Genomic DNA, 21,672 nt, shown 5'->3' with positions numbered 1-21,672 from the left:
TCTTTTTATCGTAACTCTTAGTTAAAATATTGACGGTTAGTTTTTCTCAATTGTGTCTTTTTATCGCAACTCTTTGTTAAAATATCGATGGCTACTTTTTTCATTGACGGATATTTTTTTGGTTGTGTTTTTTTATCGCAACTCTTCGTTAAAATATTGACGGTTATTTTTTTCGTTGACGTTTATTTTTTTTGTTGTGTCTTTTTATCGTAACTTTCTGTTAAAATATTGACGGTTACTATTTCATTTGTGTTTTTTTATCCTAATTTTTTGTTAAAATATTAACGGTTATTTTTTCTCGATTGTGTCTTTTTATCACAACTCTTCGTTAAAATATTGACGGTTACTTGTTTTTGTTGACGGTTATTTTTTGGTTTTGTCTTTTTATCGCAATTTTCCGTTAAAATATTGACTGTTACTTTTTTCGCTTGGATCTCTTTATCGCATCTTTCCGTTAAAATATTGACGGTTATTTTTTCAAGTTGTGTATTTTTATCGCATCTTTTCGTTAAAATATTGACATTTATTTTTTGGGATAGTTCTATTTGTTCAATTATAGTCGTATTTTTCAGTTTACGGTTATGTCTTTATCGTTGCATCTATTCATTTAAATACATCTCTTCACTCTATTTCATTGCCTTTTTTGTCATAACTCTTTGTATAAATAGTTTTCTATTTAAATGTTCATGACTTTTGAACTCTATATATTTGTCCTTCTTTCTAAGTAGTTTCCAAATTTTTGTTCTTTAACATAGATTATTTGTTTAAAGATGAATCCAAAAAAAATAATCTGTAAAATGGCTCCAAATTCTTTATTCTCTAAAGTATTTCTAAACATACATCATTTTAATATTAAAGAAATTCTTCTTATTCTTGATGTAACAAAAGTTTTTTGGAATGATTATAAAAATGGAGAAGTTTTAATCAACTTTATATATAAAATTCTAATGAAGATACCAACAATTTTTCTTAGAATTGGACTGATTATATAGTAATTTTTTTATTTAACCATTTTATATGGTAATAATGATGCTTTTTATCTTAAGAAAATATATATGCGTTGTATACAAGGAAATATTGATGTTGCATTAACACTATTATAAAGTCCGAATATGATAAGACATCCTCATGTGACGCTTGTGATTGGGCGTTTTAAATGTGGTAAGCGTCAAATGAATTGTTTCAAATGGTATAGTAATCCAGAAATCATCTACATTATTAGGAAAAAACAATGATTCCAATCGTCAAATGTTTATTCAAGGAAGAAGTTTTTTTACTCAGTTAATTTATCAATATAAATATAAATTTGTGAGATCTTGTAAATGTTTATTTTTTTGTTATAGATGTAATTTACGTCATCAAATTTTATATTCTCGAATATATATAATAGAATAATTATTAATCTTATATTTTAAAAACAGTGGGCAAACAAAAAATATCAATTCTCGGGCGAAGTTCTTAGTCACCCACAAGTCATTTTGAGTACACTCCATCCAAATTTTTGGGTTTTGACCCGCTAGAATTTCTCATCTCTATATTATAACTCTTCGTTATGTATTTTGTCACTTATAAATAATTTTACATTCATAAAAAATGTTTCAAAAGTGTTTTTAATCATAATTCTTCTTTTGTACATTTTTATTCATAAATTGTTTTAACATCTTGAGAAAATAATTATGATATAACTTTAAAACATAGTTAATTTTATGTAATAATTTATATATTTGAATATATTATCATAATAATTTAATACATAAATACAATCAAATATATTTGTTGAAAATTAGTTCCTCCGCGACATCGCGGGGGTTCATAACCTAGTAATAATACGTTCTTCAATTTAACATTTTTTATTGAAGTTCTTCTTTTGCATTTTACATTAATAGATTTAGATTAGACTAAGACCATTATAAATTAAAGAATATGTGATTTACAATCTCATCTTTTCTCCTACTTATAAAAAGTATTATTATATTTCTTTGTTTTTTACTACTGTTTTAATTTTAATTTATCATTTTCTAACCTTTTGCTCTCAACTTTTGACTATTGTTTTAATTTAATTTAACTAATATTTTCAAAAGAAAAAAATTTATTTATGAAATTATTTTTGATCCGTACGTAGTACCAGCTTAATTCTTAGTTTAACGATAATCCAAAACAAGCTCACCGAAAAAAAAAAAAATCCAAAACAATTAAACTGATAGGTTACATTAATCTTTTTAATTAATGTAAAATTATATAATATTTCATCTTAGTACATAGCTGATTTATTCTATTTATCCAATGGAAGAAAGGTATTAATGTATGCTGTAAAAAAAAAAAGGTATTAACGTACTTTATACCATTCTCGATTGAGGATTATTATTTCTGTTTCTCCTAATGGATACTCCCTCTGTTTCATTATAGAAGATGTTTTAGTGATTTAATTTTGTATTATAAGATGTTTTACAAGTTTTCATGTAGATTTAAATGCATTTGATAATTTGTAACCATTAATATTCTGCAGTTCTTTTTTTGATTGATTAAAACTTTTATAATTAAATATAAATGATATTTTAAAAAAGAAAAATAAATGATCTAATTATGTGTGCATATACTTTAAATATCTTATATTTTGAAACAGAGGGAGTTGCATTTAAAACACTTCCCAAGGATATACACTTGACATTACCAAGCGAACAATTAAACAATGAAAAACACCTATAAATGAATGACGGAATGAGAGAGCTAAAAGTAAAGTATATATGAATAGAAATTACTCTTTCTGTTTTAAAATGTAAGATGTTTTGGCTAAAAGCACAAAGTTTAAAAAACTAATTTTTTTTTTGTTTTTATTTTTTCTACACTAAAAACATAATTTACTACTCCCTCTGTATCAAAAAATTAATTTTATAGAGTTTTAACACTAATTAAAAAAAATATTAATGTTTAGTTATAAATACACAGTTTATTCATATCAAACTATCTCTCATACTTATTAACCAATAGTAAATCATCAAATTTTAAAATTCTCAATTAATAGTTCTTGTAATTCACAATTTATTAACATTAATCGATAAAAATTTACAGAAATTAATCTTTTTGATACAAAAATAAAACCTCAAAAATCATTCTTTATGATGCAGAGGGAGTATTTTATTGAAAAGAGTGGCAAATGAAATTTTATACTACAAAATATAAATAGTTATAAATGTATATAAATTTAATTTTTGCATAGAAACTTGAACTTTTTGTCCTAAACATTTTATATTTTGAAACAAAATAAAATAACTAAAACATCCTATAATATAAAACATAGGGAATAGTAAAAAAAATTTCTGGGATATCAATTTTGGATTTATATATCTACTATACATTTTTGCAGCAGTTTTTGGGGTACCCAAATCGGGTCAAATTTGTTTAATTTTGACCCGGAAATCTTCAATCGGATCTTTCTTTAAATTTTGGCAAAATTAAAAAACGAAAATAATTAATAAAATCTAAAATATATATACTTTCTCAACTAATTACTATATTTAAACGCTTTATTTATGGTATATTCTCCACGATTTTTATAGATAAAGAAATCAAATATGATGATTTAATGCTAATATAACAAATTTGCACTAATTTCCTAAAACTTCTCTACCTAATTTAAACATAAATATATGATTCTTATTTCACTTTTATTTGATCTTATATTTATATTATTTTAAATTATTATAAAATATATAAATAGTTAGTAAATTTTAGTTTTTTTTTTCTGCATATGTTACAATTCAAATTTTTTAAAACGGACATATATTACTCAATCGATGAATAAAAATATGTGTGTAATCTATATTAACATTTTTAAGAACAAATTGAGCATTTAATCATGTCGTTATTTTATTCAGACCCGAAATTGAGTCATTCGGATCTTTCTTTAATTTTTACAATTATCTAAAATAGGACAGTATATCACGGGTGAAATCCTAATTAGTATTTTAAGATACAATTATAAATTGTTTTTACGGGTTGGTCCAAAAACACACACTAATTTAAAAATATACATGGAAACTATTTGAAAGCAACTTTCAAATTAACTCGAATTATATGACATTTAAATAAAAGTGTTATTAAAAAATAACAAAATGATGTTTAATTTCATTTTAGATTATATGGTTGGACGGGTTTGGGTCAATATTAATACGGGACAATATACCACAGGTGAAATCCTATAAATAACAAATCAAAATACAATTATACAATCTTAAACACTAAACAAAACAAATACAACTTAAATTTTTTTATTTTAGATACAACGCATGTGACCCGCGGTATACAACAAAAAATATTATACACAATAAATTCATCAATTCATAAAAATAAAAAAATCAAATAATTAAACCGCGGGTCATATCGTAGTCATATAAGTAATATTGAAAGAAGGGTAGGGTTAAGTTCAAACTTTTGACTAGAAACGAGTTAGCCCACTTCTATGTGAGCTTTTTGGGCCCTTTGTAAATGAAAGATAAGGTTTCTAATGTATTTATAGGCCCAATTTAACCATGTGCCTTGTATAATTGAACGAACTATATAGGGTGATAGGGTCCGACCGAGCCGAGTTATTTGAATTTGAACTGTAAACATATATAATTTTCAACATTAATTATTTACTTCTACATTTGTGAATATTATTTTTATATAATATATTCCAAAAATAACATAGATATATAATCTCCATGTAAATGCACTATAAAATGCAATAGGTTTATGATCAAAGCTTGTAATTTACCAACAAAAAATGATAAAAGCTTGTACCTCAGTGGTTTTAGTTAGTGCTGTTGTTTCATAATTTATGTCCAATTTGCGTGTGTGAGTCAAGTAAAAAATGCAATATTTTATGGAAACTTATCTTAGTTCTACTGGAAAGAGGATAATTATATTCAACTTTTTATTTTATTTCTTAATTACTAACTTCTTGATTTTTTTTTTCCAGTTTTCCCTTATACCCCAGCCAACTTCTTCCAAAGCCCAAATTAAGATGTTAAACAAACATGCCTAAAATTAACAAGGAGAATAGAAGAAACTAAAGCCATTTTTTATCTCACAATTCCCTCAACATTGAACCCTAGTTCTGCAACTAATTAATCAAGAAGCTCCAACTCCAAGAAAATCAAAGAAGTAATAGCCATTCTTCATCTTCAGCTCCACCTTTCTTTCACTGACTGAGATTGTGTGGTGATTTTGATGGTCCATCTTTTTACCATATATGCCATTTACTTCTGCTCTCTGCACACACTGACCATCTTTGCCTGCAAAATTAGAAAAATAATTTCTCAGCCCCCACGTGAAATTTTGTTATATTGAAATAGTAACGTGACAATAGTACTTCACCTCCTTATATTATTATGCCTATAGGTACTCTTACGATGTAAAAAACTGTTTCTTTCTTTTCTTGTCATTCAAATTTACAATTATTGCCATATATATGAAAATTGTAGGAAGTGGTCACTCGTCGTTGGTTATACAACATATCGGCCAAAATTATCTTTTACTATGCTTTGAACATTCAAATTTTTTTTAACAAGACTGAAATCTAAGCTAAATTTTGACCACAAATCATATTTGGGAATACCGGTTAAAGTATAAACCGAACATGATCAACGATACACCCAATAAAGATTGCAATCTGATCTCGACCAACCGACCGAAATCATTATAGTTAGATTCACAAAAACACTTCTCAAGAAAACCGAAAAAGAAAATAAAAACATTCCATGTTTCTATATACTTTAAATGTCTCAACAAGGTCATGAAAATAATTTAATAGAGACAAAAAAAAAATGTAAACATAATAAAATAAATAAAAGCAAACAAATAAAATGTTACCTGATGCAAGGGTATTATCGTAATTAAAGAAGCGAGGCTGGTAAGCTGAAGAAGGCGGAGTGAGAGAGAGCTCCGTCGTACAAGTCGAGACAGCTGAGCCATCGTCATCGTCATCTTCATCATCTTCTCCATTGATGAACTTACCTTGATTGTAGCGGCAAGAGGACGAAACCGTCATTTCAGCGTCTCTTGACAGCGCCGGAGGAGGCTGTTGACGTTGTCGTTGGCTTTCTCTAGTCCGTCGAGCCATGATGACGTGCCAGTGGTTCTTGACGGCGTTATCGGTACGTCCGGGGAAGAGACGAGAGATCAAAGCCCACTTGTTGCCATAGGCTCGGTGAGCTGCTAAAAGCCTAAGCTCTTCTTCCTCCGTGAAGGCTCTCTTGTTAATCCTTGGGTCTAGTTGGTTAAACCATCTCAATCTACAACTCTTGCCTGTAGTCAAAGAAGCAACATTAATTAGTTACGTATCTCTCAAATTATATTAATTAGTTACTATCAAGCATTATGTCACTAGCTAATATGTATTGTTGTGTACTTAGTCTAACTCGTTTATTAGATCATAAAAGCTATGTTAAAAAACAATCCAAACACGGTTACGAAAATGCTTAATAACTTTGGAAACTCAACTCACCAAAGTTTTTTTCACATATTTAATTATTTTTCTTCTACTTAAAAATAGTTACATTTGCGGAATTTTGAGTAAGAAAAGTGAAGGAAAACAAAACCAAGTAAAATAAATGTACCTGATCTACCAAGAAGGTGGTGAGCAATCAAGTTCCAGTTTTGGGGACCAAACTGGGCAACAAGCTCCTTGAGTTTAGCATCTTCTGTTGGTCTCCAGTGTCCTCGTGAGCATACTTTTGTGTTAATTCCACTTTTACCCCTCATTCCTAAACTCTTTTCGTTTTCACCACTCTCTTTCCCATGTTCATCTTCCGACTGCAAGACTGAGGCTGATTTGTTATGAGAAAGGTTTCTAGAGATAGAGAGGTTGTTGAGTGACGTTTTACAAGCAGCAGTGTGTGAGTTTGGTAGAGATCCGAAGTTGTTTGCTTCTTCGTATCTTCTTGACCCATTTGTAGTTTCCTTACCACTTAGATCTTTCTCAAGGAGATTTGGATTCATTGTTTTCTGGTTCTAGGGGTTACAGGAAGAGAAATTAAAAATAGGAGAGAGATAGAGGGAGAGAGCACTTGATGGCTTTTCACTGTTTATATGGTGGAAGAGGAAAGAGAGATTCTCTAATTTTTAATTGAAAATTATATTTTATTGACATGTATTTGCAAAGCTAGTTAATATATAAGAATATTTTAAAAAATGATGATGAGTGGTTATTTAATGTACATGGAAAACAAAATTGATAGCTGTTTATTCACACACCAACAAAAAATGTAGGGAAAGTTTTATAAAAGCATAGTCAAATCAAATACTTGAGTTAATTACCAAATTTAGACCTAATAATCCCATGCCAATGGTTTTAAATAATTTGTACAATTTCATTTAACTATATTTATAGTCGATGGTGGTCTTACAAATTCGAAATTCGATCATTAAAAATTTCAAGCAAGATCTATAACAATTATTCCATCACAATCATCATAAGAGCTGCTGGTTATTTTTTGTCTTTCTTATAATTAGAAGCGTATTAGTTTTTAGATATATTTAAGGGTCACGTTTTCCTTCGCGTACGTTGCGATTTAGTTTTTACTCTTACACGAAAAATTTCGAATAATGAGATACTTTTAGTACAATCTCTCTCTCTCTCTCTCTACACGTGCAAAAGTAAGGGCTTTGGAAAAGTCGGTGGGTACGTGTAGTGTAGATGCATGCAAAACGAGACCCGCTCGTGCGTGTGGGAGGGTTCGATGACCATAGGACCCACAGTCTCAACAGTCTCGGAAACTCCAAAAAACATTTTTGAACCGCTCGTGTGGCTCTAGTATGCACACATACAGATATTGCACGTACGTTAAGTGTGTGTGAGTTAATTATGGGAAAAAACAACAGAATCAATTTTTGTCTGTTTCGGACACAAAGCAAGAAAAGATCTTAAAGGGAGAGAAATAAATTGCTTTTATGAGCTTTCTGTTCTCTCCATAACGTATATGTGTGTGTATATATATTCGCATGTTTCAAAGAATTCGTCTTGTATAGTTAAATTATAAAGTAATATCATGATTAGCTCAACAACTAGTTCAAGTACTTCAATACTTTTGAACGATGGGTTCGATGTCGTTTCGGATGTATACTTTTTTACTTAGAGCATCATTATAGGTAGTTTCTTAGAGATAGATCTTAGTAATATTTAAATAATTTATTTGTAAAAATGATTGTTAAGAGATAGTATTTTTGAGTTAAAATTTTTGTGTGATTAATGGTAGGATCTTAACATGTGGTTCTTAGAAAAAAAATATTAATATAAAAATAAAATTTATAATTATAGAAAATTTAATAATTGTTGCAAATTAAAAAAATTAAAACATACATGAGATACAATTTATAACATAAATCACAAATATTTTAAACTTAATTTCTTCAATATTTTGTCCATAGCTAAGAAACGTTCCTTAGCTTATTAAGGTATTAACTATTTAATTTAAATCACTTTAATACCTAAGATTCAGCTAACATCCCCCCTATAACGATGCTCTTATGTATTAGTGAATTCAAGTAATGTTTTCTTTATAACTTAAATGAACTCAAACAATGTTGTGTGACATTTAATGGAAAACTGACGGGGCAAACGGAAAATACTGTATGTGCACATCCTTTATATATCTCGTTTTGATATGGGTTAGTTAAATATGTATTCCCACAAAATGATTTTTTGCTACTAGTTTAAATTTTAATCTTGCTGTAGTTTTTTTTTAGGAAAGAAATATTAGTATATCATAGTTTGTAAGTTTTTTTTTTAAACTATTAATTTGGTTAATAACTATGTAAAGTAAATTTTAGTTACAAAGAAATAGAGAAAATGGTTTTTCTAGTTTTAGTTAGGAAAACTAAAAGTAAGAAAAAAAGTGAATGATAACAAACACAAAATTCAATTCCTTTCTTATGAACCAAAAAAATTAAAAGTATAACAAACTCTATTGAAGACCATTATTATTCAATGATATGGACTATTTATGTTCCCATTAAACCTATAAGTTGTAGACTTTAGATTTTTGTATCTTTTTGATATAAGAATTGAGTGGTCATTCGTTTGAATGTAATAATTATCTCTCATACGTAACAGCTTACTCTAGTCTTGATATGACTATAAACAAAACCATATATCTTTAGAACAAATTATAAAATTAACTAGTAATTGTACTAAATTGGATCGAGTATGCAACCACATAGTTTTGATGGATTAAAATACTAGAGATTAAAGAGAAATCATGTAACTGAACTCGAACTAGAATTAAATTCAACAATAATAAATGAAGAATAAAACAAATACTAGAACACGAATAGACGTTAGAAACCAAAGAAACGACAGAAAAGTACTCAAAGTTTTTTATTTATTTTGTCTTGTTTTTTTGTGAGTTTCGGTTATGGGAACGGTTTCGTTAATTTTGAAATCTTCTGTTGACGACAAAAAATAAGTCTAGTACCGACGTGGAATGACGACATCATTGGCTGTTACACACGAGCGGATCGTGTTCTTACCTAACACGTGTACCGTCCTCACGATTTTCTGTTTCCGGTTCATAGAAAAGTTCCCTGAACCGTTATGGACCAATTCCACTTTTCTTCTGTTTGTTTATTAGTAAGACTTTTTAATGATTATTATTTAATGACATTTTTACAAATCATATTTTCGACCATGGAAGAATTATCTTTTCCAACGAGCTAGGCAACGACCATGAAAGTTTTTTGGTCTGTAATTTGAAAGATTGTTTTATTTAGGGCTAAGAGATAATATGAAAGACATACCCATAAACAAAAAAAAATATGATGTGGAGCATATATAATATGTTTCGGGGGCTAGATATTTTTGTTTCGTTTGGATTCCCAATTATTTTACAGCTAGTTTATTAAAGTAATCGATTTTTAATTTGGGAGTTGTTCCATCAAATGCTATCGACTGTATTTTAGGGATTACATTTAGGTGGTGTTATTCAATGATGAATTTTAATAGAATTGAAATCCAACATTAATCCAGTGTTATTCAACTAATGATTATAAATCTAACGTTAAAATCTGGTGTTATTAGATCTTATACTTCATTAGATTTTAAAAGTTTGGTGTTATTCAATGGTGGAGTTAAAGTCAATTTTTTAAGGTTTGTAAAATCCAGTGTTATTCAAAACTAAAAGACTTGAAAAATCTTTGTATATTAAGTCATTTCAAATGAAACCTCTTTGGAGTTTCATGAGTAAATTATTAGAATCAAAATCCAAGATATACTGCAGAGATTTTGAAATCCACACAAACGGATTCTTAAAACCAATATCAGAAAACAAATCTGAACCTTAAAGAATTGACTTTAACTCCACCATTGAATAACACCCCCTTAAGATTATCAAAAGTTTGACGACTTATATCAATTACTAGTATTCTGGCCCTGCTATGCAGGGACAATTAATGCCAATTTAGACCATATATCAAAATATTTTGGGAATCAAATATATGTTGCCTTTAGTTTTTTTTTAAATAGAAGTTCATTGAATCTATTATCTAATTAGTTAAATTTCAAAAATATGAAACAAACAAATTATTGATGGAAGACGGACAAACTTTGTGAGCATACTACATAATTATTAATATAAAGTCATCTATACGTTACTGGTTGTGGAAAGTCTTTGCTCCATCTCCTAATTTTTCAGACACGCTTGCAAACCAAGTTTCTGAGATATAGAAACCAAAAAAAACTTAATTAGATGGCCACAAAAAAAAGAAAATCAAAGATAAAATTCAAATGAGTAAAATTTAATAAAGCTGAATCGAAAATAACCATTGTGATTTGTGAGCACGCCCAACAATCATGAAAAAAGTATGAAGAATTAGAAGATAGAAATTAAGCATACAAAAAATGATTGGAATTACTTATAAATCAATCATGACTTGAACGTTAATCTTCCAAACTTTGTTTTCAAAACTTACTTGAATTGAACAATCGCTGAGGATGGACCGGGAATTGATGGAGCCATTATACTCGTGATCGGGCATGAAAGACGATTTTGAGGCCTGATTAGAAACTGTTTTTTAATATTCAACATAGATTTAAAATAAAACAAAAAATTAAAAGATAGTGGATGGTTCTCGACTTCTCATTTAAAAAAAAAAGATATGAGAAAGAATGGAGGATTTAGAAGAAAGAATGGAGGATCTAAGGTTATGAAAAAGAAGAGAAGGAGAAGAAGTTACAGTGATTTCGTCAATTAAAGTGGGAGAGAGTTGGAAGGAAGGGATAATTTTGAGATCGTGGGGAATGAGCAGTTACTAAAAAAGTTGTAAGATATTTTTTGTTTTTCTTTTTTGTTAATTTTTTCCAGAAATAATAGGAATGAATTATGAAAGTAAAACAACAAAATTTGAGAGTTTTGCCACATGTCAAAAGGAGAGTGTGTCAGTTTTTGTTAAAATGACTGTTGATTTAGTAGAAATAGATTAGAAAAAAAAAAGTTTGACGACTTAAATTCAAATTTCTAATAAAATTTTCAGTGAAGGTTTTTAATGGTCCGACTATATAATAGCGCAAGATGGTAAGAGCTTTGTAACGGTAGAAAAATATATAATGATAATAATGGTGGTATGGTTGAAGATGGTAAAAATAATAAGAGATGATGGTACAATGAGAATTAGCGGTTCAATTATAATTTTAGTTGACAAAATAAAACTATTTGTAAATCTTACCGCTTATAATTGTGGGTAAAATTTGTTTTTTCTTGAGTAAAATTCTTACCGCTTATAATTGTGGGTAAAATTTGTTGTTTCTTGAGTCATTTGTTTTAGGGCCTGACTGGTTTAAACGCAGCGGTTGCGGTTGCGGTTGCGGGAGTTTGCGGAAGCGGGCGGTTGCGGTTTCAAGCGTTACCAAGCGTTTTGAACGACTGGTTTAACGTTTGAAAATGGATGCGTTTGCGGAAGTTTTATGACTGGTAAACCAGCGGATGCGGTAGTAGTTAAATAAAAAATGACTAAAAAAATAAAAAATATTACAAAAATAAAAATAAAAACACCAATATATTATTATGATAATATTAGAAAAATTGAACATGCTTAATAATTAAAACCATAAATAAAGTATTAAATAATTATTCAAAAATAAAGAAATTTTATAATAAGATAGTACTTTATGCTGGGTTAACACCAAAAATTGTATCAAGTAATGGGACAAACTGTAAATAACGTTGAATTCAATCAAAAAGCAAGTAATTTTCTATTCGAGAAAACAAATCGAAACATATATTCAATCAAAAAGAAAAGCAATATATAATGAAAAGAAAAAAATATTCAAATTGATTTTCATCAGTTTGGGTGGAAGACATTGAGAAAATAAGGTTTTAGAATATTGATTAGGGTTTCTGATGAGAACGTGATACAAAGATGAAAGATATATATAAGATTAATATATTTTATAATAACTATAAGTAAACGTTTGATTTTTTTTTTTTTTAATCCAACCGCTACCGCCCGCAACCTCAAACGCTTGCGGGAAGGAGCTTTTAAAATTCAGCGATTTCGAGCGGTTTGAAACGGTACGGAGCAGTTTCTATGATTGGTACCAACCGCTAACAACCGCAACCGACCGCTAGCAACCGCTAGGAGGGTGCTAGCGGAAGAACCAATCAAGCCCTTAGACGGCTAACTCTCTAATACTTACCATTTTCTTTCTGTTATTTCCTTCGAACTTCACTAAATAGTTATACAAAATAGAACAAACTCATATTCTTCTTTCTATTTGACATGAATGAAAAATGATTCAATCAATTCAACTATATATTTTGAAAAATGAATAAATCATAAAGAAAACCGGTTAGAGAAAAAAAAGAAAAGAAATAAATAAATAAATAAAGAAAAACTGTTCAATTTCAACTTTAGTAAAACAAAAGAATTGTATTGGGATATAGACTCGAATATGGTAACACAGTGATCTAATGGAAGTCGTTAGACCAAAAAAAACCAGCTACATAGTGAATGGATAATAAGATTGCTTTTTCTACATTGTTCGGAGTTTCCTTCTCTTTACGTAGTTCGTAGATCCATCGGATCATGTTCCTCATATGATAAAGTCGTCCGTGAATTTTACGAACATCGCTTTTCTCTCTTAAAATTAAGTTTATGTGATGCTGATAACAAAAAAAAAAAGTTTATATCACCTCAACCGAAATGGTTAGTGGTTTTCATCGATCGAAAATATTGATTAACCAACAAAAGATATGGTAAAAATATATCTGATCATTGCTTAACCATAATTTCTAACACTAGAGAACTTGTCTGATTTTTCTTAATGGAATTGGTTTTCTTATCCTTGTTTAAATTTTGAGACAACCTTGCAATAGAACCAGCAAACAAAAGGTGGCGAGAAAAGGTGACTTTCGAACTCCATACGCTAAAATATTGTTCGGATAATCATGATTCATGAGATAAGTCACACTAATTACATTAACTTAGAAAAAGTTTCTTTAAAACATCTTGATTAGTTTTAAAGAAGACACTTTAACTAATTTGAGGAATTTAGGGCTTTATCTCATGATGTAATGACATAAAGTCTCTTTATTTAAATTGAATTTAATTACAAATCATGTCAAAGTTGTTAGCCGGTCCATTGCACTTGTGGCATAGAACTAAACATATCACATCAAAGTATAAATAGTAATTAATTATGATAAAATACATTTCTAGGGGAATTAATGAGGTTATACCTTACGGACTTAGATTGAGGTCATTATCAAGGCAGTTAATTGTCTACGTACTAACCAATATTTTACTCCACATAGATCCAAACAACAAATTTAGTTATTACATTATAAATAGCTTAGTGTATGCAAAAGTATTAATCAAAATAAACATTAGTCAAAAGTTGACGGCAGTGATCGGCAACTAATCCACACACAACTTTAACTCACAGTGACTCCCACGTTCAAGAGAACACAAATATTATTCTCACCCTTTTACTACCACTAATGTTTTAATTTTCTTTTCTTTCGTTTATTTAAACTATATTTATTACGTAATCTTTTTTAGTTAGTTTCTATTTCTTAGGTTTTAAAATATAGCGTAAGTTTATATGTTACAACTTACAAGTTCTCAAAACCAAGAAGTAATACATAAGCGATTTTAGATCCTTTACATTGCTTTTTTTTTTTCTCTCTATAGGATATGTAAAAAACCGAAAAAATAGTCTATATATCATTTATTATGTTCGAAAGTTGTAACATGTAAACTTAAATTTTTTAAAAAAAGTCAAAATTCAGTAACGGTGAATAAATCTTTTGAGTTTTAACGGCTTTAAAGTCAAAAGAAATGTATGCATGCGTGTGACATTGTACAATGTACACTTCAACTTTTCAAGTCACGAAAATTGATGTCAAATCGACGTGCAATTTGATAAAATACCGAATCAGACCCCATTTTTATATTTTTATATTGTAGAATTTGAAAATTTCAAGATAAAACTGACGCTATTTTTTAAAACATTAGATTACTATCAGTTGGTTAACTCCAATATTAGTACGAAATATATACTTTTAAGGGACATTCCATTTGAATGAAATATACTATTTGCCTCGGACACAGCTTTTTTCATTTAAAATATTTGTTTGTCTTAAAGCTCCTCAAATGATAACCTTAAGAAAATCTTCACAACGCAACCCTTGGTGAAAGATTAACAAGTATCAAACATTCATAATGATAAGCCCAATATGAATATGGGTGTATGGGCCTATGTTAGCCAATATGGGCCCATTGACATCGTCGTAAGAAAGCTGGATAAAAAAACCTAACGGTCACCGTCGACGACGAGCAACGATGAACAACTCCACCAGACTCATCTCCCTCTTCTCTCCTCATCCTCCTCCTCTCTCTCTCCTCCGTGGCATCTACATCAGCCGCATAACTAATCTCCGCCGTTTCCACCGCCGGGCGTTTCCTCCTTCCTCCGTTGGCTCAACCAATCGATGTTCTTCCCGTCCTTTCGTGTCTTTGCCACCGCTTATCCCCACGTTTCCCATTAGACGGCTCTACACTCACCAAGTCCGTGTCTCCGCCGCAGATTTTGTTCCTTCTTATCACCACCACCAGCTACCTGAATGGACAGAGCTACTCCAATCTCTCTCCCAAACTGGTTACTTCTCAGATTCCGGTTCAATTTCCGGTTCAGAAAGTGAATTCTTTCCCGGTTTTCCAGATGAACTTCTCCGTCCAGCTCTTGCTTGCCTATCTCTAGCTCGTGATCGACCAGAATTGCTTGAGTAAGTAAGCTAGAATTTTTCTCTTTCTCTTTTTGATTGATTCGCTATCTGATGTTACTGTTTATTAGAATGCTTTCGAAGAGAGACGTTGAAGTGGTGGTGGAGAATGGGAAGCCATTTTTGTTTAGGACTGGTCCAGATTCACTTAAAAGATTGAGCCTTTACTTAAGAAGTGGTCGTCAGGGTATTGGTAAGGTAAGTACTATCTTCTGGCAAAAGCTTAGTCCTATTTATTGGTGGGATGGTGAATTCTCGTCTCGCTCAGAAAAGTTAGTTAGTAGGTTATGTCTAAACTTTGTTCAATGGTGATTTGTGCCCCCACAGTTTTGATCTTTTGTGTTTCATATTAGATGATGGATATGGATAAGGCGAGTACAGTTGATTTGATGAGGCTTCTTTTGAGTTATGTTGTGGATGTTGCTTCTTCTGAGGAGAGTAAACACCATAACCAAGAGATTATGGAGTCATCGGTTCGTAACCTCTTGAGTCAGATAGCGAAGATGAGTTTCGGTACTCCTGAGTCGAATGTTCATGGCACTATGCATAATCAGTTCACAGATAGAGATGGACAAGCAGTCAGGTCTTTTCAGAAGAACATTGAGATGAAACGAGGTGATTGGATTTGCTCGAGGTATGAATTTGTTGGATTCTCAGTAGCCTTTTGATATGAATCTCCTATGGCTTGTTACTTGCTATTCTTCCATGGAAAGATATAAGAATACATTACTTGTGGTGAAAGATCATATCTTTAGAGCTAAGAAGTCAATAAGTTGGTCTTCGTTTAGTCTTGCTGATGTTTAGGGAATCTGTATGTGATGTGAGAATTTGTTGAAACAGGTGCAGTGGCATGAACTTTGCGAGAAATGTCAAATGCTTCCAGTGTGATGAAACAAGACCAAAGAGACAGCTTACTGGTAGTGAATGGGAGTGTCCCCAGTAAGAAACTGATTTGTTTCTCTGCTACTTTATGGTTAATGCGATGAAAAATGATGAGTTTAACCTTTCCTTTCTTTCTTGGCTGTTTCACTTACCAGATGTGATTTCTACAATTATGGGAGGAATGTAGCTTGCTTAAGATGTGACTGCAAGCGACCCAGGGACTCTTCACTCAATTCAGCTAACTCTGGTTATTCAAATGATCCTGAACTTGAGAGAAGACTGGTAGAAAACGAAGAGAAAGCACAGAGGTGGTTTAGTAAAGTAGCACAGGGTGGTTCTGATGCAGACAGTGTTGATACAGATGAAGATTTTCCAGAGATTATGCCTTTGAGGAAAGGAGTGAATAGATATGTTGTTAGCACGAGGAAGACACCTCTTGAGAGAAGGTTGGCTAATACTGAGTACAGTGTAGCTACAGATGGAAACTCGAATGGGAACGACGGTAAGGCTTTGGGAAGTAAAACGAATAGGAGCTTGAATGAGATTCTCGGTTCTTCATCCTCTTTGGCTTCTCGATCTGATGACAAAAATGTATCTTCCAGTAGGTTTGAATCTTCCCAGGGAATAAATACCGATTTCGTCCCATTCGTGCCACTACCTTCAGATATGTTTGCCAAGAAACCTAAGGAGGAAACACAGATAGGTCTGACTAACAACAACAACGAAATGGATGGTGTCTCAGGCGGAAATCAAAATGTCTATCAAGAGGACAAGTCAGATGCAAATCTCTCAGGCAAAGAAAATAGCCTTGAAAAGGATGGTCAAGAATCAGAGGAACCTGCAAGGTGGTTCAAGAGGGTCACCGAACTGCACAATGTTTCAGACTTGGAAAGCACAATACCGCAAGAGATTTCTCCTGATAAAATGTCAATGCGAGAAGGAGAGAATCGGTTTGTGGTGAGTAGGAAAAAAGACCGTTCACTGACTTCTCCAGCATACAAGAGGCCTTCACAAGATTCAGACTTTGTCCCCTTTGTCCCTTTCCCACCTGACTATTTCGCCAAAGAGAAACAACCCAAGGAACCAATAGATACTGTTCCAGCTCCGGCAACAGTAAACATTTCGAAGGTAGTACAACAAGAACCAAGAGAACCTTCAAGCAACAAATCCGAAACAGTGGCAGGGAGTATCAGAAATGGAAAGAGCTTGGAGGGTTCATTAGTGAAGGAGCCTGACTTGTTGGACATGTCAGAGGAAGCAAAAGCGGAGAGATGGTTTAAGAGAGTGGCTGAGATTAAGAACATATCAGAGCTGAGTCAGATCCCAGACGAAGATTTCCCATCAATAATGCCGATGAGGAAAGGAGTAAATAGGTTTGTTGTCAGCAAGAGGAAGACTCCCTTGGAACGGCGTTTAACTTCTCAACGACACCAAAGAAATCCTCAGATCACCGACTCTGATCCCACGGTTAAAGGAGATAAATGACCTTGTAGCATAACATTTTTGCGGAGTAATATACAATAGGATTTTTGTATTTCTTTGATTCAACTTCTTTATTTATATACACAATGGGTAGAAACTCTATTCTCCATCTTTAGCGACGAGGGCATCCTTTAGAAGTCGCTGTGCTTCTTCTCTCAACAAAAACAACATTGCTCTGATATATCACCAATTCTTTACTTGGTGAGGCCGTAAAGAATTGAAAAGGTGATGCAATTCTTGAAGATTGAAGATATATGACCAATTCTCTTTGCGTATTGAGAAGGCCTCTCGACAAGAACATCAGCAAGCACCAATACCTGTAACTGTAGGTCCCTATTCAGCAACCGCAGTTCCTTCTTGTAATCTACACAAAGATATTCATCAATAAAACAAAGAGTAAGACAGATAAAAAGAAAGCATCTTTCATATAACTTTATAAAACCAATGTCATGTAATAATAAGTGTTGATTCCAATTAAAGGGATTAAGAAAAACCATCCTCATCAAGCCAATATAACATTTGCATTTGAGTATGATTCCAGTTAAGAAGAATGACATACGTACCAACATTTGAACCTTTGGTTAAAAAAGACTCCACATTCCACACTCCACAGCAGAAGAACGACATCGTTTCAAATTCCGCGGTTAAGTAAGGCTCCGCACCTTTGGGCCGGGCTTTTTACTTATGGAACATATCCGTAGGATTTTCCGACCAAAAGAAAAAAAAAAAAAAAAAAATTTAGAATGCATGCATCTAACTTTGGTAATAAATTCGAAACTTCTCTCTTTCGACGTGGCTTAACCACTCATCTCAATTTCTCTCGCGGTCTAGATTCTCTCCGCTTCTATGTCTTTCCAGAGAAAATCCGGGACAGCGATTCACGTCGCTCTATCTTCAATCGTATTCTTCTTCTTGGACCTCATTGACGCGATTCTCTGCGTCGTTTACAAGTTCGTCGACGAGATTTTGGAAGGAAAATCAAGAGACTGTTACTGCACGGCGGCAGCGGCTTCTCAAATTCAAACCACCTGTGAAAATGAATTGTCAGAGACTTTATTCCGGAGGAGAAACATTTTCCAGGAAATGTGGTTTCTGGGATTCGCTAGAAAATTCAAATCCAAGCTTTCTCGGGAAATGAAAATTTCTGAGATTCACGAGTCGGTGAATAGATGGTCAGACTGTGGATGCCAATCTTGCAATTCGTGGACGAAGAACGAAGATGGGAATCTTCACGTCGTGGTCAAAGATTCTACTTCTCCAGGTCAATTCTATTTCTCTGCACCATTGGTTAGTTAATGTTTGCTTACTTACACTTGCTTTGATTCTTTCATGTTGAAGAAACAGAGTACTCTGTTCAAGAACCGTCTGAGAATGTAATATTTATACATGGTTTTATGGGTTCATCACATTTTTGGACTGAGACTGTGTTTGAACTCATTAAGAAAGATGATTATAGGCTCTTCGCTATCGATCTTTTGGGATTCGGGGATAGTCCTAAGCCAAGGGATAGTTTCTATACATTGAGAGATCATGTGGAGACGATAGAGAGATCTGTCATTAAGCCGTGTCAATTAGATTCATTTCATGTAGTTGCACATTCGATGGGTTGCTTAATTGCTCTTGCTTTGGCTGCTAAACACTCCAACATTGTTAAATCCGTCACTCTTGTTGCACCGGTGAGAGATTAGTTTGCTTTCTAATCTTATCTTTTTCAAAGATTCGATTGTGAACTTATGTTTTTGTGTTTCTTACAATTCAGCCTTATTTTCCTTCATCGGTTGAAGGATCAGTCTTGAATCGAATCGCTAAAAAGCGGTTGTGGCCGCCGCTTGCGTTTGGAACAGCGGTGATGTCTTGGTATGAACATATTGGTAGATGCGTATGTTTCATAATCTGCAAGCATCACAAGATATGGGAGTGGCTAATCAAGCTATATATGGGTAAAAGGTAAAAAAAAAAACATCTTCAACCAGTTTTGGTGATTGTCTCAGTTTTCAAAGCTATATCAAATATTTCAATAAAGGGTTTGGTTTTGTTTAGGGAGATTCCTTGGAAGATAAAGGACATAACAAGGCACACACATCACTCTGCATGGCATAGTATGCACAATGTGATATGTGGTGGCTCCAAATTTGCTGATGAACATCTCGAAACCCTAATAAATTCTGGCGTTAAGATTCACTTGATGCAAGGCGACCGCGATAAAATCGTTCCTTCACATTGCTCTAGCAACATGAAGAGGAGATTTCCGTCGGTGGAAGTGGATATCATCGCTGGTGCTGATCATGATAGTATGATAAGTGGAAGAGGAGAAGAGTTTGCTGAGAAATTGGAGAGCATTTGGTGTTCATGTAGAACAGTTTCAGTTACTTAAAACATTGAATAAACTCAGTTTGATACAAAAATAAACAAGAAACAGAATCTTGTTCTTCTCTTTGACCTAAACGAATGGATGCAAAACTGGGAACATAAGCGAGAATGACGTCGACTGAATTCTTTGAGTCGGATTGAAAGATGAAGTCTATTGTTGTTGGGCCATTTAATGGGGGCCAAAATGGAGTCCAATTATCGATTGTACCATACTACCATGTACTCACATCGATAAATTTATAGTCAAATCCATGGTTCTTTGACTGCAGTTGAGAAGAATTTTCCTCTATACACTCAACGTCAAAGCCAAGCTACCCTAGAATTTTCCTCTAGGCAAGGGATCGATTCCCCGCAAGCGCGCAATTGTTAGATCTCCACTTGGCCACATGGATATGGGCCCTTGCTTTCGGCCCATTTGCATACCCGGAGAGAGAGTCTATCTGTGGGCTGCACCTCCCCCAGGAGATTAGTCTGGGCCCCTCCATAAGTCTGGGATTCCCCTGAGTTATCAAAAAAAAAAAAAAAGTAAGTTTGAATTTGTGTGTTTCCTTTTGTTTATTTGATATGAAGAGGAACACCGAACACAATAAGCAGCCCCATGGATTTGAAAGAGTCCATGTAATTTTACTGTAGGAAAAATACTTTTGACTGCTAGTATAAGTTAGAAATTGTTTTTGTCTCCTCATCATAATTAAGTTTTACTCTATATCCTAATTTGTTTTCACTTTTCACCAATCAAAGAGAAAATGGAAGTATATGATGAGGTAAATATTTTCATTTTCCCTTGCCACTATTTTAGTCTACAAATTGCACCAGTCAGTCAGAACTAAAAAGTGAGTCTAGTGGTCACATAATTCACCAACCACCAACCATACTATCATCCTTAAGTATTTTTTTCAAAATAAATTTGTGGTGTGTGAGTGATTGAAACAAAATGTAATTGAAAAAAACGAAAAATAATATTTTTTCTTAGAAAAATTATATTATTTAATATGTAAATATAAATATTTTTTTGCAGCTTGTATTTGAAAAAAAAATATTTTGGTCAAAAATGTAACAAATATGTTGATGGAACTAGATTGTTACCCGCGGTACACCGCGGGTTAATTATTTGATTTTTTTGTCTTTTTATAAACTGATGAATTTGTTGTATATAATATTTTTTGTTGTACATTGCGAGTCACATGCGTTGTAACTAAAAATGAAAATTTTAAGTTGTATTTGTTTTGTTTAGTGTTTAAAATTGTATAATTGTATTTTGATTTGTTAATCTCAGAATTTCACCCGTGATATATTATCCTGTATTAATATCAATCCAAATCCGACCCGTCCCACCATATAATCATGTCCCGTAAAATTAAACATCATTTTGTTATTTCTTTTAATAACACTTTTATTTAAAAGACATATAATTCGAGTCAATTTAAAAGTTTGCTTTCAAATAGTTTCTATAATATATATATATATATATATTTTCAAATTAGTGTGTGTTTTTAGACCAACACGTAAAAATATTTTAAAAATGTAAATTAAAATACTAAATAATTGTATTTCGATTTGTTAATTTTAAGATTTCACCGTGGTATATTGTCCCATTTTAGATAATTGTAGAAATTAAGAAAATATCTGAATGACTCAATTCCGGGTCAGAGTAAAAAAAAAAAATACAACCTGATTAAAC

The 21,672-nt window shown here is 32.0% G+C and overlaps 3 protein-coding genes and 1 long non-coding RNA gene across 5 annotated transcripts; 2 read left to right on the top strand and 2 right to left on the bottom strand.

Moving 5' to 3' along the window:
* Window positions 1-4,860: 4,860 nt before the first annotated feature.
* LOC9309922 (transcription factor MYB56) lies at window positions 4,861-7,096 on the bottom strand. Its single transcript, XM_021022134.1, has 3 exons — window positions 6,600-7,096; window positions 5,854-6,288; window positions 4,861-5,276 (listed from the first exon to the last, which is right to left on the bottom strand). Exons 1-3 carry the CDS (start codon window positions 6,979-6,981, stop codon window positions 5,113-5,115), a joined length of 981 nt encoding a protein of 326 aa, XP_020877793.1. The 5' UTR covers window positions 6,982-7,096; the 3' UTR covers window positions 4,861-5,112.
* A 3,449-nt stretch (window positions 7,097-10,545) lies between these two features.
* On the bottom strand, window positions 10,546-11,237 carry LOC110227583. Its single transcript, XR_002331287.1, has 2 exons — window positions 10,948-11,237; window positions 10,546-10,691 (listed from the first exon to the last, which is right to left on the bottom strand). It is a non-coding gene; the product is annotated as an uncharacterized LOC110227583 (long non-coding RNA).
* Window positions 11,238-14,714: 3,477 nt separating this feature from the next.
* Window positions 14,715-17,732, top strand: LOC9309921 (zinc finger protein VAR3, chloroplastic). Its single transcript, XM_002873808.2, has 5 exons — window positions 14,715-15,260; window positions 15,329-15,455; window positions 15,611-15,891; window positions 16,098-16,196; window positions 16,295-17,732. The coding sequence occupies exons 1-5, from the start codon at window positions 14,818-14,820 to the stop codon at window positions 17,622-17,624; spliced, it is 2,280 nt and encodes a 759-aa protein (XP_002873854.1). The 5' UTR covers window positions 14,715-14,817; the 3' UTR covers window positions 17,625-17,732.
* Window positions 17,733-17,824: 92 nt separating this feature from the next.
* LOC9309920 (probable lysophospholipase BODYGUARD 4) lies at window positions 17,825-20,516 on the top strand. 2 transcript variants are annotated; one of them, XM_021022130.1, is made up of 4 exons: window positions 17,825-18,882; window positions 18,966-19,297; window positions 19,381-19,568; window positions 19,662-20,516. In XM_021022130.1, the coding sequence occupies exons 1-4, from the start codon at window positions 18,468-18,470 to the stop codon at window positions 19,993-19,995; spliced, it is 1,269 nt and encodes a 422-aa protein (XP_020877789.1). In that variant the 5' UTR covers window positions 17,825-18,467; the 3' UTR covers window positions 19,996-20,516. The 2 variants fall into 2 exon arrangements, with proteins under 2 accessions (XP_020877789.1, XP_002873853.1); XM_002873807.2 differs by having other exon boundaries at window positions 18,960-19,297.
* Window positions 20,517-21,672: the final 1,156 nt, after the last annotated feature.

Source organism: Arabidopsis lyrata (genome assembly GCF_000004255.2).
Source record: "Arabidopsis lyrata subsp. lyrata unplaced genomic scaffold ARALYscaffold_6, whole genome shotgun sequence".
In the NCBI taxonomy this organism is placed as follows: domain Eukaryota; kingdom Viridiplantae; phylum Streptophyta; class Magnoliopsida; order Brassicales; family Brassicaceae; genus Arabidopsis; species Arabidopsis lyrata.
The sequence above is the reverse complement of the archived record's forward strand: the minus strand, read 5'-3'. Positions and strand labels throughout refer to the sequence as shown.

Coding starts and splice junctions, on each gene's coding strand:
- LOC9309922 (XM_021022134.1), bottom strand. CDS start 6,981: ATGAATCCAAATCTCCTTGAGAAAGATCTAAGTGGTAAGGAAACTACA. Junction 6,289..6,599: donor CCACCTTCTTGGTAGATCAG/GTACATTTATTT, acceptor CTTTGACTACAG/GCAAGAGTTGTAGATTGAGA. Junction 5,277..5,853: donor CGATAATACCCTTGCATCAG/GTAACATTTTAT, acceptor CTAATTTTGCAG/GCAAAGATGGTCAGTGTGTG.
- LOC9309921 (XM_002873808.2), top strand. CDS start 14,818: ATGAACAACTCCACCAGACTCATCTCCCTCTTCTCTCCTCATCCTCCT. Junction 15,261..15,328: donor GATCGACCAGAATTGCTTGA/GTAAGTAAGCTA, acceptor ACTGTTTATTAG/AATGCTTTCGAAGAGAGACG. Junction 16,197..16,294: donor AGTGAATGGGAGTGTCCCCA/GTAAGAAACTGA, acceptor TTCACTTACCAG/ATGTGATTTCTACAATTATG.
- LOC9309920 (XM_002873807.2), top strand. CDS start 18,468: ATGTCTTTCCAGAGAAAATCCGGGACAGCGATTCACGTCGCTCTATCT. Junction 18,883..18,959: donor CAAAGATTCTACTTCTCCAG/GTCAATTCTATT, acceptor TTCATGTTGAAG/AAACAGAGTACTCTGTTCAA. Junction 19,298..19,380: donor CCGTCACTCTTGTTGCACCG/GTGAGAGATTAG, acceptor CTTACAATTCAG/CCTTATTTTCCTTCATCGGT.